This window comes from Diceros bicornis, chromosome 8 (assembly GCF_020826845.1).
Source record: "Diceros bicornis minor isolate mBicDic1 chromosome 8, mDicBic1.mat.cur, whole genome shotgun sequence".
Classification (NCBI taxonomy): Eukaryota; Metazoa; Chordata; class Mammalia; order Perissodactyla; family Rhinocerotidae; genus Diceros; species Diceros bicornis.
This window is the reverse complement of record NC_080747.1, coordinates 73,812,635-73,830,879: the sequence shown is the minus strand read 5'-3', so window position 1 is coordinate 73,830,879 and position 18,245 is coordinate 73,812,635. Positions and strand designations below refer to the sequence as shown.

General features: G+C 35.3%; 1 protein-coding gene across 1 annotated transcript in view; it reads right to left on the bottom strand.

Moving 5' to 3' along the window:
- Positions 1-291: 291 nt before the first annotated feature.
- The window catches only part of MMRN1 (multimerin 1), a 59,704-nt gene continuing 41,750 nt past the window's right edge, over positions 292-18,245 (bottom strand). Inside the window, exons 7-8 of the mRNA XM_058547508.1 lie at positions 2,272-2,424; positions 292-1,043 (exon numbers count right to left, since the gene is read on the bottom strand). Of these exons, the coding sequence (XP_058403491.1) occupies positions 622-1,043; positions 2,272-2,424 (575 nt within the window). The 3' untranslated portion in view covers positions 292-621. The remainder of the gene's footprint in view (positions 1,044-2,271; positions 2,425-18,245) is intronic.

Genomic DNA, 18,245 nt, shown 5'->3' with positions numbered 1-18,245 from the left:
GTAAATGTTCAAATATTTGTCGATTATTACTTTATCCTCTAATTACAGGAAGAGAACAATAGTCAAGCATATTTCAAATTTCAAATTCAACTTTCTTAATTTTGGTTAGAAATGAAAATTTTAATATATAAAATTGATCAAGTCAACAGTAAAGAGTAAAAATCAAAGTTTAAAAAACACTTAGTCTTTGAGTAATTTATTTGAATTTGTGAATTTAGGAAATATATGCTATATATTTATATTCACAGGGAATAACAAAAGTTAAGTGTTTTATTGGAAAGACTACTGTGACTGACAATACTGAGTGATTGCCATTTTATAATGTTGCTTTACATTGAAAAGACTTAACATGAGAAAACAAAAATAGTTATGCTAACAAATGCACTTTGTTTTCTGTTCCGCTAAATCTTTTTAGGAACAAGAATCCATCTTATACAGGTTATGCAAGAGATACACAAATAATTTTATGAAATAAACAAACTTACAGCCTTACTCAGGTTAGAAAAGAAGTTGATTTTCATTTTGTGTGGAAAAGCCAAAAACAGAGCAGATGTGCATGCAAAGAGAAATAAAAACACTGGCTTCTTCTCAGTAAAGGTGACAGTCTGCCTTCATACTAATTCATGTTCGGTATAACAAGTAACCACTAAATGTGGTAGCAGGCGGATATTTGGCTGGAATTGTTCCTTTTACAAGTCGCAACCACACTTCCTGCCCGTAATTTAACTCTAGTAAGGCATCTCCAGTCAAAACCCTATCACAGTGTATTTCACTGTTAGTATTTTCAGATTCAAATGCAAGCTTGTCTTTTCCATCAACCACTAAAAATCCAGAGGTATGAGCACTCAACGACTCGATGGTGTACTTAAAAACATACACCCCAAGATAAGGAACTCTGAATTTTCCAGTTCTTGGAGTATATGAAGCTCCATAATTGACATCCAAATTATTAAATAAGATAGGACCAGGTGTAGTCATTCCATATGTATGAGATGCAAAAAATGCCACCATTGGTGCATATCTGTAAGATCCTTTGGAGAAATCTGTTAGAGGAAAAAAATGGAAAGAGTTAATTTTTCATGTTTTTATCTTGTTTTGTTTTTCTTCATATTTTTATCATTTTATCTCAGTTACAAAAAGGGTTAGCAGAAGGAAAAAGGTCATTCATCAGATTTAACAAGCGCACAGTGTCTGGATGCCTGCCTCGTCTCTTGGCTGAATTACCTGAAATCACTTAGCCTCTCTGAGCCTCAGTTTCTCCATTTAGATCAGGATGGAATGATAATTACGCTCCATACCTCCCTCATAGAAATGCCTCAAAGATTAATTTACATGTTGCTTTGATCTCTCCAGAGATAAAGGAATTCAAAGCACTCTATGATTATTATGGTATGCTAGAATGTTTTAAAGCCCCTTGCAGGAATTGAAGCTGACGCGGTGTAGAAACAATTTTTCCAGCACCTTGTCAAACAGTTTCCAGAGGCTAAAACGGAAACCAAATGAAGTCATATGCACTACAGAGAAGTAGACAAAAGCAATTTTCTGTGTAATTAATGCCAAATGTACTTACAAAGGCCGAGATTTAAAAAAAGACTAAAAAATGTGTTCTTCACTGTGCAGCATATTATTAAGAAAAGCTTGATTTGAAATATATTTTTTGCTGTCATCAAAGAGAATATATTTTAAACACTGCACATATTTTCTTGTACAAAAATCAGAAATGTTACACTCTTGAAGTAAATTTGTAGCAACCAGTACTCATGAAGGTACATAGACAAAAAGGCAGCTTGTTCTACTCAATACATCCGAGCATGTTCTAACAGTCCTCGCACAGTCAAAATGGCTTTATTAGCTTAACCTTCATGGAAGACATGTTGCTAAGTACTTATTAAAGCTTCATTTAAATGACCATATCTGATGTGAATCAAAGGTGTATTTCTTTAACAACTTGTTTGAGGAGAAAGAGTTTATACCAGTTGGATATATATATCCATATTCTCTTTTAGGAGGCACAAGAGAAAAAAACTGCTTGTATTGTACCAATAGTGAAAATTTCAACAAGTGTATGTCACTGTGAATTTACTTGACAAAAAGACATTTCCAATGTAAACAGAACATGCACATTATTCAACAAGTTTCAGAAGTAAAATGAATTAATCCTCAAGTGAGTCCAGATTAAGCAGGGGGTTTAAATATTCATTTGTAAATATTTTTGAAAACTGTTTTTGTTTATGACATTGAGCAAATCCAATGTTGCATGCACTTTCTTACCTGGAGCTACCGCATTTTCTCCCACCAGCTTGACAGTACAGTTGTCACCAGTAAAAGGATGTCGGCAAGCACAGACAAAGCTAGTTCTTCCATTTATACACGTGCCCCCATTCTGGCATGGGGACCTACTACAGTCTGAATACTCCTCTGTTACTGAAAAAGAATCAAGAGAAAAGAGGGTAAAAATGACCTATTTTCCTGTTCATCTCAAATCATAGTTTGCAGCAGAATGGGAAAAACACTGAATTAGAAATAAGAAAAATGGGTTCCCAGTCCAGGTTGGCCACCAGTGTAGTCATGGGACATCATGCAAATCCCTTAACTCTGAGCTCCCTTTCCTGCTTCTTCGAAGAGGGGGTAATTCTATGATCTATTGCACTTATTTGTGTGGAAATGTTAAGATTTTGGTCAACTATATAAAGAATAGAATATCTGGCCAGGGAATCATGTATAATTGAACTGGTACGTGATAAAGGTAATATTTCAAATCACTGGAGAAGAAAAACGTCTATTCAATACATGGTGCTAAGATAATTGGATATCCATAAAAACATAAATTCCTCATGTACAAAATACGAAATGTAAACAAAACCCCATATGATCACACTACAATAAAAAAAAAAGGAATATCTTTGTAGAGCTTTAAAGTTTCAGAAAACTCTTTCAAAGTAAAACAAAAACCAGAAGCCATAAGAAAAAAATCCTGGTGTTTGACCACCTAAGAATTAAAACTCATTTGCAGTGAAACCACCATTATCAAAGTTCAAAGATAAGTGACAGATTAAGAGAAAAGATTTTTTAGCAGACACCACTATCTAATAACTAATATCCATAATATATGAAAAGTTCTGACTAATCCAAAAGAAAGAGAATGTAACCCCCTTTATTTATTTATTTACTTTTTTGTGAGGAAGATCAGCCCTGAGCTAACATCCATGCTAATCCTCCTCTTTTTGCTGAGGAAGACCGGCTCTGAGCTAACATCTGTAACCCCCTTTAAAAAAGTGAAAAACAGGCAAATGATATGAACTGGCAAATCACTGAACAAAAAACACAAAAGCTCACTAATACTTTTAAAACCTACTTAATCATACTTCTACTTAAAAATAATAAATTACCATCACCAAGATTTTTATATCAGAGGGCAACATTTAAAAAGATAGAAATTATTCAGTAATGGCGATATGAGGGAAAATGGGCCTTCTCATACAATGTTTGTTAGAGCTTAAATTGTTAGAACTTTGAATAGGACAATTTGACCACATTTATCAGAACTAAAAAGGTTCACTTGCTTTGAGTCAGAAATTTCTCCTGGCAGAATATATACTCCAGACACACTTGCCTACGTATACAAAGATGATTGCTCCAGAATGTTCTTTATGACGTTATTTGCATTAGTGAAAAATTGTAAGGCACCCAAATGACCATTGATGAGGAACTTGTGAAAGGAATTATAATATCTTTTCAGTAAGGAATATTAGACAGCAGTTAAAGAATGAAGTAGATCCCCAACACATTTGATTTACTGAAGACAGCAAGTTCCAGTTCACACATTAGCTACAGAATAGTTTCATTTATTTAGAAAGCCTCAAATTATGAATATGGTTATAAACATAATACATAATTATGCAAATACAGAGAAAGGGTTGGAAGAATAATTACATTACTGGCCACAGTTACCACTATGGCACCACCTTGTGGCAATAGTGTAAACAGTTTACAATTCACTCATTTCAAATCGTGATTGATGATTTTTAAATTTAGTGTTATTTGCTTTGCTTAACATTTTTCTCAAGAAGGGAGATCTATAAACATTTTATATACGTTCTATTTTATATTTAAATAACTCAAGTTCACATAAAATGTGACTACAAATTTGGAGGAGGGAAATTTCAGTGAGTCACCCTATGTGATGCAATTTGTGTTAATAAAGAACCCTATAATGCAATTTGTGTTAAAATGTCAATATGGCTAGAGTAAAGTTGACAGAAGGATGGGGTAAATTTGGTTATGTGAAGTCATGAAAGGCTTTTTGTGGTGGGATTTGAACTGGGCTCTGACACTTGGGGTAGATTTAATTAGAAACAGGGAACAGGACTCTAGGAACAGCCTGGGCTGAGTGGCTGAAGCACAGGAGAGAGTGTGGCTTGGCTTGGATTAATGGAGAGATATGGGGGATAAATGTTAATAGGTTGGCTGGATTCAGATTGTGGAGACCCTCAGATGTTTGGATGGGGAATTGGTACTTATTTCATAAATAATCAGGGAACCATGGAAGATTAATTTAGAGCATGAAATTTTTTGCAAAGAAAACATGTATTACTTATGCAATTAGAAATTGATTTAGGGGCCAGTCCAGTGGCATAGTGCTTAAGTTTGTGCGCTCGACTTCGACGGTCTGGGGTTCGCCAGTTCGGATCCTGGACACAGACGTACACACTGCTCATCAAGCCACACTGAGGTGGCGTCCAGCATAGAGCAACTAGAAGGATGTCCAACTATGACATGCAACTATCTACTGGGGCTTTGGGGAGAAAAAAGGAAAAAAGGACGAAGATTGGCAACAAATGTTAGCTCAAGGCCAATCTTCCTCAAAAAAAAAAAAAGAAATTGATTTAAATTATCTTGATATATTCTCTGCAGTATTCCATAAGCTATTTTCCTCATTAAGATACATATGAAAAATATTACATATATGTAATATCTCTTAAGAAATGCTTCAAACTGGCTCACGTTTCTTTAACATAATTTCTCAACCATGCAAATAGGTTATTAAACCCTTCCATTTGCGGTTAACTATCATTCTAAAACCTAGCCTATTACTTGCTAGCTTAAAAAACTTCAGTGATTCTCCATCACCTATACAAATAATTCTTTATGTCAAAGCACTGGCTTCATCTGTTTTCACATTCTCTGAATCTAGCTCGGTGACTGACTCACAGGATGGTATTCAATTAGTGTGTTTCACTAGGAATGAATCAATTGTGCAGTGGAGTTGGGAAAACATTGAATTATTTATGTAATCTGACCAGCTCTATAATTCTTATTTCCCCAGATGGGAAAACGCCACTCTCACCTGTAATCTCTGTCCTGTGCATGAATCAGGGATCAAACCTGTTCTAGGCAAGAGAATTTCAGAAACTCTAGAAACGTGTTTCTCTGCATTGCTATTGGCTATACTCTGATTCTACTGGGCCAGGGCCTTTGCCTTCTCTTTAACATCCAGGATGCACATTCCATTTTTCTCCTCCTTCTGTTCCATGACTTGCAGGAACAGGGTCTTACCTTGCTCTCCTTCTTTGAGTCATTTCACAGGGTGTCATTTCGCCCTCTATTCTAATTCCTTTGTAGGATCATTCATCTGGAGAAGGGGTCCACTTGAGTCCACCTGGGGGCCTGCACCTTCTCCTATTGCTGTAGTAGCTCAAACTTGCTGAGACTACGCACGGTTTTCCTTCTAGGACATCTCTCATGCTGCCTAGTGATTATCTGTCAAGGGTGCCTCTCCCACTGGTCTGTACCTGCTTCTGCAGTTTGCGTTTTAAGTTCCTTTCTTTGCCGCCTTTGATATTTTAGATATCTCTGGTCTCTGAGTCCCTGCCAAAATAATCCACATTACAGGACATGGAATTATGCCCATGGCTCCCAGAACTGGATATGTTGTGAATTGAGTCTAATCCGAGCAGGCTACGGTAACAATCGCCAGTTACCCCTGCTGAAATGATCTTACACTTCTATTAATGCTACATAAGCATTAACTGTCCATTGTCTCTTTTAGCATCTGTATTATCACTTTATGACATAACATGTCTTCTATGCTCTGATGTCACTGAAGGTCTCTAAAGTTCCATATCCATTTAATTCATTTTAACATGAATTCACAATTATTACTGATACATTTATCTTATTAAACTTGGCTCATCTCTGTCCACAGAATCTGTTCTTTGTTTTAATTCTGTATGCAATGTTTCAACCACCTCTCCTGCCTTTGTTATCACTTCTAAATTTATATTTTATGTATTCATCCAAGTCATTGATAAAAATACTTAACCGATCAGCATCAAGTACAGAACCTGATAACAGACAACTCATGATTGGCTGGCACTGATTTGTCAATTGAAACTATTTGTATTTTGTTATACAATCAACTACAAGTCTCCTTTTTTTACTTCATCTGACTCGTATTTTTCTACTTTATTTCTAAAAAACTTAAAAAACAGGTACCTTTGTAAGTTCCTGTACATATTTGTGCTCAATAGGCAATTTGTTCTTGAATTAACAGCAAAAATCAGACTCCAACTATGCATCATTTTCTTTTTTGATGTCTTCCCTCCTTCTTGTCCATAAAATTAATTATGTTAATTCCCTTAATTATTGTCTGAAGTTCTCTTGTTGAACTTATACTCTACCTTAATTGCTCGCGTGTCCTTCTTACTTCCAACCAGAGTGTGAGCTTTTGTAAGGTCAAGCTCAATTCTCTATTTCTTGAAGTTTGTGTCACTACTGACGAGTACAGTGTCTGACATATAGAAATGCTAAAATGTCTCCTAAAGATGAATAAACAAATTAAGGAAAGATGACCACATTCTTACCCTAATACTCTCTCTCTTCTTCACACTTTCCCAAAGATCAGGCAGAGTTTGATGTTATGATGTCATCTGCATGTTTTTCTAGAGACATGGAATCATTTCAAGCAAACTTTCCACGACTTCTCACCTACCTTGGGCTTCAGTAGCCTCTTAAACTGTTTCCAGTCCATTTCTTTTCTTTGATGGAGATCAGTACAATTAGTTGAACAGTTCTGCCAACTCAACATTCTACTAACTTGTGCAAACAGTGTAACTAATCTTTCAATACCCATTTCCATGCTCTGAACATGACTAAAATTCATTTGCCACTGTCTTGCAATGTTTCATAAGTCTCAATTTGTTCTGGTCTTTGCTCTCTGGACCCTAATATGTGCTCAAGTTACACTTTCCTATTAATCCTACTTCCATATTTCATAAATGTTTATGTTAAATTTGAGCTGATTGGAGAGCTCCTTACATTTTCAAAACACTTTGCCTTTGCTAATATTTGCCATTCTTTATTATAATTACCTGCTTAACATATGAGCTCCATGAGAAGAGGGACTGTTGAATTTGTGGCTCTGTCCACTCAATCTTTCTCAGCACTCGGTCACCACTTAATAAGTATTTGATGACTAAAATGAAGGGGCACATTGTGTTGACATCTTCTACTTCATTCTTGTTTTCATTTATAGTATACACAATATATTATATGTAATAGGTTTTATATAATGTTTTTACTTTTAATTATTATTTATTTAAATTTATTTTTAATTCTATTTTTTATTGCTTAGTTTTACTTTAGTATTAAGATCTTATTTTTGATTTCTTCATTTAAACAATAACGTTGCAGAAGGCAGATAACCCTGCTCACTGGTTGGAGGAGAATGGAGCTTCCAACAGATGAGTGAGGGAACCTCTCATTGCCTCTGGGACAGTTTTGTCATACACAGGGGTAAGCATTATTTAAATGCACTACATAACTCCGCTCTAGGTAATATGCCCACGCAACATTAGAACTATTCTTTACCTTTCATCCTGATTCCAGTGCTCTCTACAATGTTTCCCATATCATACTTATGGATACATTAGCTTTCAGTGCTAGTCCCTCTCCCCATTTATCAAAATTGTTTCTATCAAATAAGGCTTATCCTTCCATTGCTCTAAGGATATTCATATGCTCTTTTCCAACAACTTCTAGAAAAGTGAATATTTGCTTGCTTATACTATTTTCAAATTCATTATTCTAATTAATTATATTTTGTCAATTGGTGTATAGATGGATGGAAATATTGTTTCCAATCATCTTAACTACTTTTACTTCAAATTTTCAGTTTTTATTTTTGCTTTTTAAATCACATTTGATGTTCTTGATATTGTTTCTGGCATCTTTCTTCTCAACACTTCAAACATAATTTTAAAACTCATTTAATCATATCAGCAATCTTTACCAAATGTATTAGCTCTGTCCCAGAAGATTTACTCTAACCCTTATCACTAAACTATTATTCTTTTATTTTAAGCCATGACCTGGAAAATTAAATGTTTTTATCTGATATTGTCAACTGTTTTCATCTTTTTCTTCAAAGTCATAACCTTCAATCAAAAGAAGTATAACAAAAATAGCAAATACATTAAAATATGTTCAACATCATTAGTCATTAGGAAAATGCAAAATAAAGCCACAATTAGATACAACTATACACCTGTTAATATGATAAAATAAACAATATCGACATTGCCATGTGCTGACAAGGTTGTGGAGCAATTAGCATTCTCACACATTACTAGTGGAAATGGCAAGTGGTTGGCCATTCCTTATAAAGTTAAAACTATACTTATCTTACAACCAAGCTATGCTACTGCTATATATTTAGACAAGAGAAATGAAAGCTTATTGCACACAAAACCTGTATGTGAATGTTTATAGCAGCTTTATTCATAATCACCCCAAGTGTAAACAACCAAAATATCCTTCAACTGGTAAATGTAGTCCATCCATATGGTGGACTCAGTAACAAAAAGGAACATGTGCAACAACATGGATGACTCTCAAACATATTGTATTAAGAGAATGAAGCCAGACTCAAAGCCCACACACACTGTATGATTTCATTTGTAAGATATTCTGGAAAAGATAAAACTGTAAGGGAAGAAAACAGATCACTGGTTGCCAGTGACTGCGAGTGGAGGTAGGGTTTGACTAGAAAAGTACGTAAGGAAACTCTGGGGGTGATGAAACTGTTCTCTATCTTGATTGTCATGGTGATTCCATGACTACGCATTTGTCCAAACTCACAGACTGCATAATCAATACAGTAAATTTAACTGTACGTAAATTATACCATAAACAAACGAACCAACAAACTTGTCTGCTTCAAGTCCCATAATTTCCTACCTAGAATTTCAAAATCACTGAAGATATTCCAGGCTGGCTCCTTTTTTTGTTGTTGTTGTTGGTTGCAGTACTTATTGTTGCCCCTACTCATTGTTTCCAGTTTATCCTCATTAACTTTCCTAGTTGACATTCTTCTTATGTCATTTAGATGATTACAGTAGTTTTAAAATCACTTTGGCTGCCTCTAAACAACCTCTGTCCGTACAGCTGTGAAATACCCTTCCCTGACACTCTACAACATAAACACCATTGCCTGTTAAACTCTTATATTATTAAATTTTTAGATTTTTCAGGCAAACTTTTCATGCAAAGTTAAAGTGTGCATGTGTGTATGTGTACATACACATATTTAACACTCAGACACTTTCATAAATTGTTCTAGGGAGTATAAATTGATAGTCTCTGAAGAGAAATTTGGCAATATTTATCAAATTCTTTAAAAACGTACATGGGCTTTGAACAAGCAATTTTACTTCTTGGGTGTTATCTTAAGGAAATAAAATTAGAGATGTGTGCAAAGATTTCTCTACTAGTGCAGCTTACCTAAAATACAGAGAAATTTGAAAATGCCTTAAAAGTCAAAAGTCAAATACAGGTTAAATAAATGTCAGTACATTCTTTCATGTAACAGAGAGACGGTGTATCATTTAGAGCATGAGAGGAGATTGATTGCTTGGGTTTGAATCTCAGCTCTGAAATTAATTAGCTCTGCAATTTTATGCAAGTTACTTAACCCGTCTGGACACAATATCTTCATCTGTAAAATGGAAATAATAATAGCACTGCCTATAAAGATTGTTTTGAAACTCAAATATATTAACATATGTAAAGTACTATACATGGTATTATGCCTAGTATGTAGTATGAAAAGAAAATAATTATATGAAAAAATGAGCATTCTGCATAAGAACACTAATCACATAGTAAATGCTTATGATAAATTGTAATTATTATCATTATTGTATAATATGCATAATAAAATATAAAACTAATATTATTTGAGGGCTTACTATATGCCAGCCTATTTTCTTCTTTGTAATTTAGAGAGGTTCCATATTTTCCATAATGAATATACATTACTCATAGAGCCGGAAAAATAAATTAAAAGAAAAAGTCAATATCTTTGTCACAGCTGAAGCGTGAGTACACCTTTGCAGAGGGGCATTCAAATGGTCATACCGACTTTCTAATCATATTTGTCCATAGTCTGTGAGATGGACCTTATGTTCCATTCCAGTCTAGTTATTATTTCCCAGATGTCTCCTCAACATTTTTACTTCTGTTATTTTCTTTGCACAAGTCCCTTGTCTACATCTCTATGTCTTTTTGTCTTTTTCTTTTTTTGGAAAGACTTGGAGTTCCGTGACACAGGCCCTTTCCTGATCACTCCTCTTTTTCCCATCAATGATCTCTCTCCCTTTCTCTTTCTCCTGCTCTCTTCAAATATATGAAATCTTCATGTTTCTATCTTCCATTCTCATCTTTTTCTCTAGCTATCTAATTTACTTCTGTGTCCTCAAATAACACCTTTGTGCAAATAATTTCAACTTTTATCTACAAACCCTCTTCTGGTTCCAGACCTACGTCACGAATTGACTTTTGGACTTTTCCGTACAGATGAAAGATCTTTAAACTAACGTATCACAGACTAAACTTCTCTTCCTGTGTACATCTAGTCTTCCTCCTTAACGTTCCTATTTCCATTAATGGAATGATCAACTTCCCATCACTGATGCTTTATTCAAACTTTGGTGTTTTCTTCACTCTAGGAGTTTATATTTTCAATTAGCTATTTTCTACTAAATATATATTCACATTTAACTACCATTCCCAGCTTCCATTTTATTTCTGTCTCTATCATCTAGTTGAGGTCTTCATCTATTCATGCCAGGGCTGTTGTAATGATTTTCTAACTGATCTGTCTCAAGAACTCAGAATAAATCTTAATAATGCACATGCATGTTTATGTCATACTCCTGCTCAAAAATCTTTGTTACCAACAGAATGAATTTAAGCATATTACACTCAACACAAGGTGTAAATGTTTGATTGAATGCCCAGCCCAAATCTACCTCTTCCATGACATTTGCCCAAACACCTGGTTCTTAATAAGACACTAAACACTTATAATAATGAACTCTTATAACATTCGTTTAGTGCTTAGTATATGTTGCAGTATGTTTCTTTTCTTCCACATTCAAAATAGTTCTATAACAATATAGTCCTCAGAAGCATATGGAAAAAATTTTAAAAAACATGAAACATAACAACAACTAAACATCACATTGCTCTCTAGGTACATCTTCTACCATCAGCTTTTGTTAAAATTACAAAGTTTCTGAACCAGGGCCTTGCTTTCTATTTGTTTGTATTCCCAGTTTCTTACAGAGTTCACTATTTTTCCAACAACTGAAGCCTATCCTATCATCTCATTTAAAGATGCTGCGACCTGCTCCCAACACACCCCAGCATGTCCCACAGTGTTCTGATTCCCTTACCTTTCTCTGCTGTTTCTTTTATGCATAGCATTTACCACCTTTTAATGTACTATGTAATTTATATTTTTATTTATTATGTTTCTTTTTTCCTTTCTCTCTATCCCTGCTAGAGTGTAAACTCCAGGAAGATAGGCATTCTCTTTTAAATGTTGCAATGTATCAAAAGCATCTAGAACAGTACCTGATTCGATTTGGCACTTAATTAATATTTGTTGAATTGAGTTGAAGTTATGATTTATTACTATATTCACATAATAGTAATAATTCTAAAGATAAGTCATTTGATCCTAAGAGAAAAACTGCTTAAATGAGTTTGAGCACAACATTTAGAGCTCACATGACACTGAATAAAAAAAATGATCTTCTACTTTTACTGTACCTTTAATCTAGGGAGGTATTTTTAAAAGATCTTCTTGAAGTAGATCTGCAGTTTGACATTTTCAAGCAAATTTCTTAGTTTACAATATAGTCACTGAGTTTAGGCCCTGTTTGAAAGGCAGTGTTGATGTGTCCTCATTATTACTCAGATAATTACTTGGGTTATTTGAGTATCTTTCATAACTGCTAACTTAACCTGGCAGTACTGGAAAATAACAATCAGATGTGTACTAGTGTGTACACACGGTGTGCTCGCTCTGCTGCTTCTTCATTTCTTCTCAAGATTCTCTCCTGAACTCTCTCGAACCACCTCTGGAGAGGCTGCCGTTCCCCTGACTCTGCCCCTATCTCTGGCCTCTCCACAGCATGCATGTGTTCCCTTGGCTTATCTCACCAAAACCCAGAGTTTCGAGATACCATCTTTACGCTGATGTTGCTCAAATCTAAATATCCATGCATATTTTAAAATTTAACACTTGATCAATAGAACGAAGCCTAGAAAAGAATTCTTAAAGGAGTACTGATTAACCATAAAACACGGTTTCCTTTTTTGTAAAGGTAGATGTGTATTTTGCTTCCTATATCGCTCTGGCACAATGAAATTGATAACTTCTTTCACTGATTTCTTTAGTTCTCCAAACACTGTGCAATAATTTATTGGTGATTTGTTTATAGAGGTGAAGAGTCTTGTTTACATCATTCAATAATGACATCAACAGAGTGCCATGTAATATTTTCCTCTACAACAATGATAATCAACATAAATAGATTTCATTAGTTCAAATTAAATCTATAATAAAATACTTATTATTTCTTTTCAGAGTCACTTTTAAGCTGTGTATAGTAAAATTGGTAATTAAAAACTTTTAAAATGTTTTTCAAACCTCATGTGGAGTTAATATATGGCACAGCTATTCTTTTTATGTTGCAATTTTTTTGTCAAGATGCAAGTATCATATCCATTCATACCACTATGCAAGTTCATAATCTGTGATTTAATAACCCCTGCACTTTCCTTTTCATGTTTGATAATCAATATGACGTGAAATAATACTGCCATATGCAATTTTGAGTTCATAGGTTTGCTAATGACCAGTAGAAAGACATCTATTCATTGTGTTTAATTGCAGACCAGTTAATAATCAAATTTGTTTCAAAACTTTTTTGTCAAAGAAAGAGTCTATTGTCGAGACTATCTCCCATGATTCTTATTAGGGAAAGAACCCAAGTAGACACAGTGACTGTGTGTTCTGTCCCATGACCTTTTCATTGTCAGCCCATGTGTTCCAAACTTTGGTTCTGATGTAAGCATTAAACACATGAGTTCTGACTCTTCACCTTAGATTTCATGGCCACTTTATTGCAAGACAAGGTGCAGGGAAGTGCTATCATTTTTGCCAGCATTGTCTCTTCAGCTGTCATCCTTCCATATCAAGGGGAATCCTACGGAAAGCTGGAGGAGTCCTGTCTTCTCCCAGAGAACCATGAACAAAAAGTAGTTCATTTAATATTCTCTCCAACACTGATATATTTTATTGACACAAACTGGGGAGGCTATCCCCAGCAGACAGGCTTCCTAAGCAATTCTGACACAAAGAATATCTTTAAGATCATGAGCAGAAGAGAGATAATATAGCAAGTCTGAGACTGCTGTCTTTAGAGAGGTCTGCTTGCAAGGGGTTTGGCCCACTTCTGGGAACTTGGCTTCTCGTCATTCCCTAACTGATAAGTGTCATTCACTGTGCCCAGACTTTGTACAAACAATATGGTTTATGTTGAACATCTGCTTTCCTTCTGGGAGTCTGGAGTTTTACTATGCGCTAGGCAGAGGTTACTTATATGACAAGCCCTGTTATGGACTAAATGTTTTTGTCGCTCCAAAATTCTTATGTTGAAATCCTAACCCCCAATGTGATGGTATTAGGAGGTGGCACCTTTGGGAGGTGACTAGGTCATGACGGTAGAGCCCTCGTGAATGGGATTAGTGCTCTTATTAAAGAGAACTCAGAGGGCTTTCTTGTCCTTCCCTTTCTGCCATGTGAGAACACAAGCTGACAGTCTGCAACCAAGAAGACAGTTTTCGCCGGAACCCAACCATACTGGTCTGATCTCAGACCTCCAGCTTCCAGAACCGTGGGAAACAAATTTCTGTTGTTTTATAAGCTACCCCATCTACGACACTTTGTTATAGCAGCCAGAACTGACTGAGACAAGCCCCAATAAAACCCTTGGATGCTGAATATCTGATGGACTTCTCTGGGCAGAAATATTGCACACACGTTACTGCATTTTCGGGAGGCTAGAAAAGAGAGCACCCACAAGTGTCCTCCCTCATGGGAGAGAGAGAGCATAAGAAAGCCTGTGCATGGATTTCTCCAGACTCTGCCTGTGTCTTTTCCTCTTGCTGATCCTACCTTGTATCATTTAACTGCAACAAACCTTAGCTGTATATATAACTACGTGCTGAATCCCATGAGCGCATCTACCACAGCACCAAACTTGTGTGTGGTTTTAGAGACCTTATAAAGCACATCATAAACCCTAAATTCAAGCAGACATCCTTCAAAATTTAATTAGCTTATATTCAACCATTTTGGCCAGAAGTCAACTTATTAGTTACCTTGAGGTATATTTGAAAATGTTAATTTTTTATAGCATGGAAAAGCATACAAAGAGTAGAAAATACCTTGGAAAAAAACATTATTAAAATTTGCAGATATTTTTTAGTGCTTGTCAATGCACATGAATTTTAATACGGCTAAACCTTTGTATTTTGTATCTTATTCTTTCTGATTTATCATTATATGATAAGCATAAGCTCAGTTATAAATAAATGTTGAGTTTAAAATAGTGTGACTTATAAAAGTAAAGATGGAACCGTGGAATATCATGAGTCTTTACATTGATGCATAGAAATAATCACACATCAAATATTAAGTAAATGTATTAGAGAAAATAAAATACAAACACTGAATACAGCTAAGAAAATTGCATCATATAGTCATGATGAACTTAATAATATACCTTATGCAGGTTATTTCCTTGACCCTCAAAATAAACTAGTAAGATGAGTATGTTATTCTGATTTTATAAATGCGGAAAGTAAGGTTTATAAAAATAAATTAAATGACTTATTACAAATAAATACGTTGTCAGGCAGGACTTGACCCCTGGTTTCCTGATTTCAAATTTGGCGCTCCTTAGTCACCACAGCTGCCTCTATGCAGAGTCACAGAACTTAGAAATGGTTTTAAAGGGATACAAAGCAGTTAAATAGTCACCATGCTCTTATTTTTCTCTTTTAAATTGCTTATATTCACAGAGTGATAATTTTAAAAAGTTGTATTTTGTACACTATCAAATCTTTTATAGAATGTAATCTTTCTTAACAGGAGTAGTTAAAGGGGTAATTATGAATAAAAGAGGTTTTTAGGGAGAGCTGAATACGTTTGATAAACATTGGTGAAATGGTTAAAATAAAACGTTGGTCTCACAAGCGGGAGGGCGCTTCCTCAGCAATGTGGCTGCTGACGTTACATTACGGGAGGACTCAGCTCCTCTTGGAAGGCAAGCAGCCAAACTCTCTCTGCAGGGACAAGTCTGCCAATTGCTGTACAAATAAATCTTCAAAGATGAAATGAACCCCTCTCGGTGTCTATTGTTTAGAAACAAATCAAATATTTAGCAATTCAGCTAGAACAGCTTATCAGCATTGGCCTAGGAGGAATCACAATTAGCCTAACTGAATGGCTCAAAAGGAAATGACAGGGCTGAGTACTCTGAATTTTGCCCTTCTACTGCATCAGTCAAAAGAAGATCTTGTGAATAATTGATGGTGACTTTCAACGACAGCTGCCCACTGGCCACATCACTGAAAGCCAAGCTGAAAAGAAGCACCTTACTTCATTCTGGTTGATGTAGAAACACGTGGCAGTATTTGGATTCTCAAGAAAAGAGACTCCCTGGGACTATCAAATCTGGCTGTATGGAGTAGTCCAGTATGGCCCAATTCTGGCATAGATATGATGCTTCTAACAGAAACAGAAGGAAGACGAAGGTGGGTGAACGTACTCTACAATCTCTGTGAGTCCACAGACCAGGGGTCAGGCTCTATCACTTACCAGGTGCATGACCTGAGCAGCATGCTTTAGTTCATCTCTCTGGGGGTTAGTATACTCATCTTCAAAATAAGAATAAGGATAGCTACCTCATAGGTATTGTTAAATGAAGTAACATACAGTATAATTTGTGCAGTGCCTGGGATATATAGTAAGTGTTAATAAACAGTATTCAATATGATATTGTTCTAGTATTACTAATATTAGGCTTCAAAGGAAGTGATCATTTATTAAAATTAAGATTAAATTTTAAAAACTATGCTTATATATTTTTTCTTTCTACAAACTGCACTTATTATTCTGCAAATGATAGCAGCTATAATCTGAATAATATTATTGTGAGATTCATAAGATGATGAGAAGGTATCTTCTGGTGTTAGTTATGCAGGGGAGCAATGTGGCTACATGATATTTATAATATAGTAGCAAAGGTTAAGCAAACAGCCAAATGTAGCCAGTGTGTCTGCGTGTCCCACCCCTGGTGTAAAACAGGGTATCAAAGGAAGCAGTTTATTTTGCAGTTGGTTTATTCTCACGGAGAACTTAGCCTGAGTCCTCTGGTTTCATCACCTTGCATAGACTTTACTTGCTCAGCTGTCCAACGAATGCCATCAGTTTTACGCTCCACAGAAGCAGGGCTGGCTTAAAGAGCATGTGTGTCTATGCACGTGTTTAAAAGGGCCGCACACGTTATGTTGCTGGTCCTGCATAAAGTAAATATCTATCCCACACATGAAATTAGGCCAACGTATCTTTATTGCCCTGATATTGTTATTGGTTATCTTTACTGAGATAAAATAAAGAACTTTTAATTATTAATTTTGGTAGATATGCCTATAAAAAATTCTACTTACAGTAAATAAAGGAATAGAAAGAAATTTTATCAAGGCATCATTGGAAAAGGAAAATCAGAACTGAATTAATTATTAGCCCATTAGGCCCAATTTTGAGTCCACTGCTATATAAACATCTAAACAGAATTTTTATAAGCTCCTAACATGCATTCCTTATACTTTAAAAGTGTATTAGTTCTATGATCTATTAAACCCTTTACTTCAATTATTTTGAAGACATTTAAATTTTCTGCTTACTATATAGATGACCCAGGTATTTTTCGGTTTAAGAAAAAAAATGACGTATTTTGCCTGGTCTATGAACACACATCCTGTAGAGCTTACATGAAACTCATTTGCAGTGTCCACAGGAAGACCAAGGATTGAAATCATGTGGAAAAAAAACTCATTATTTTTCCTAAAATTATTATTATAAGAACATCTTGTACTGAAATACTACCTTTCTCTTGGAAAAATGAAAGTCTAAATAGTTTGTTCTGTGATCTCACAGTGCAAGGTTAGTCCTTCTGGGTCAGATTAATTTGGAGGGAGTCATAAATAAATACAATAATGTAAATAGTCAAGAGACAATTCAACTGTGTATTATTCTGTTATTTTTAATATTACCAAAATCTTCTTAAATTAAGTATAGGCAGTTATATTATGTTAGAATAATGATCACCCTTTTGTAATTAAAAAGCAACAAAATACAAAATTTATCCTAATGGGCATACAATTTAACAGCAGACTCATATGAGAGGAACACTGCCTTTTCTTTCCTTTTTTTTTATTTTTTTGGTGAGGAAGGTTAGCCCTGTGTTAACATCTGTTGCCAATCCTCCTCTTTTTGCTGAGGAAGATTGGCCCTGGGCTAACATCTGTGCCCATCTTCCTCTACTTTATACATAGCATGCCTGCCGCAGAATGGCTTGATGAGTGGTGCATAGGTCTGCGCCTGGGATCTGAACCTGCGAACCCCAGGCCACTGACGCTGAGGGCACGAACTTAACCACTACACCACTGGACTGGCCCCTGCCATTTCTTTTAGTAAGGATCAGTAGCTATTCTTTTCATTGTGAAAAGATTATTTAATATTGCTCATATGCCAAACATACTCATAAAACACTTCATTCATAAAGAAAGACTATTAAGTAGTTTATATGCACCACACTGAATTTCTC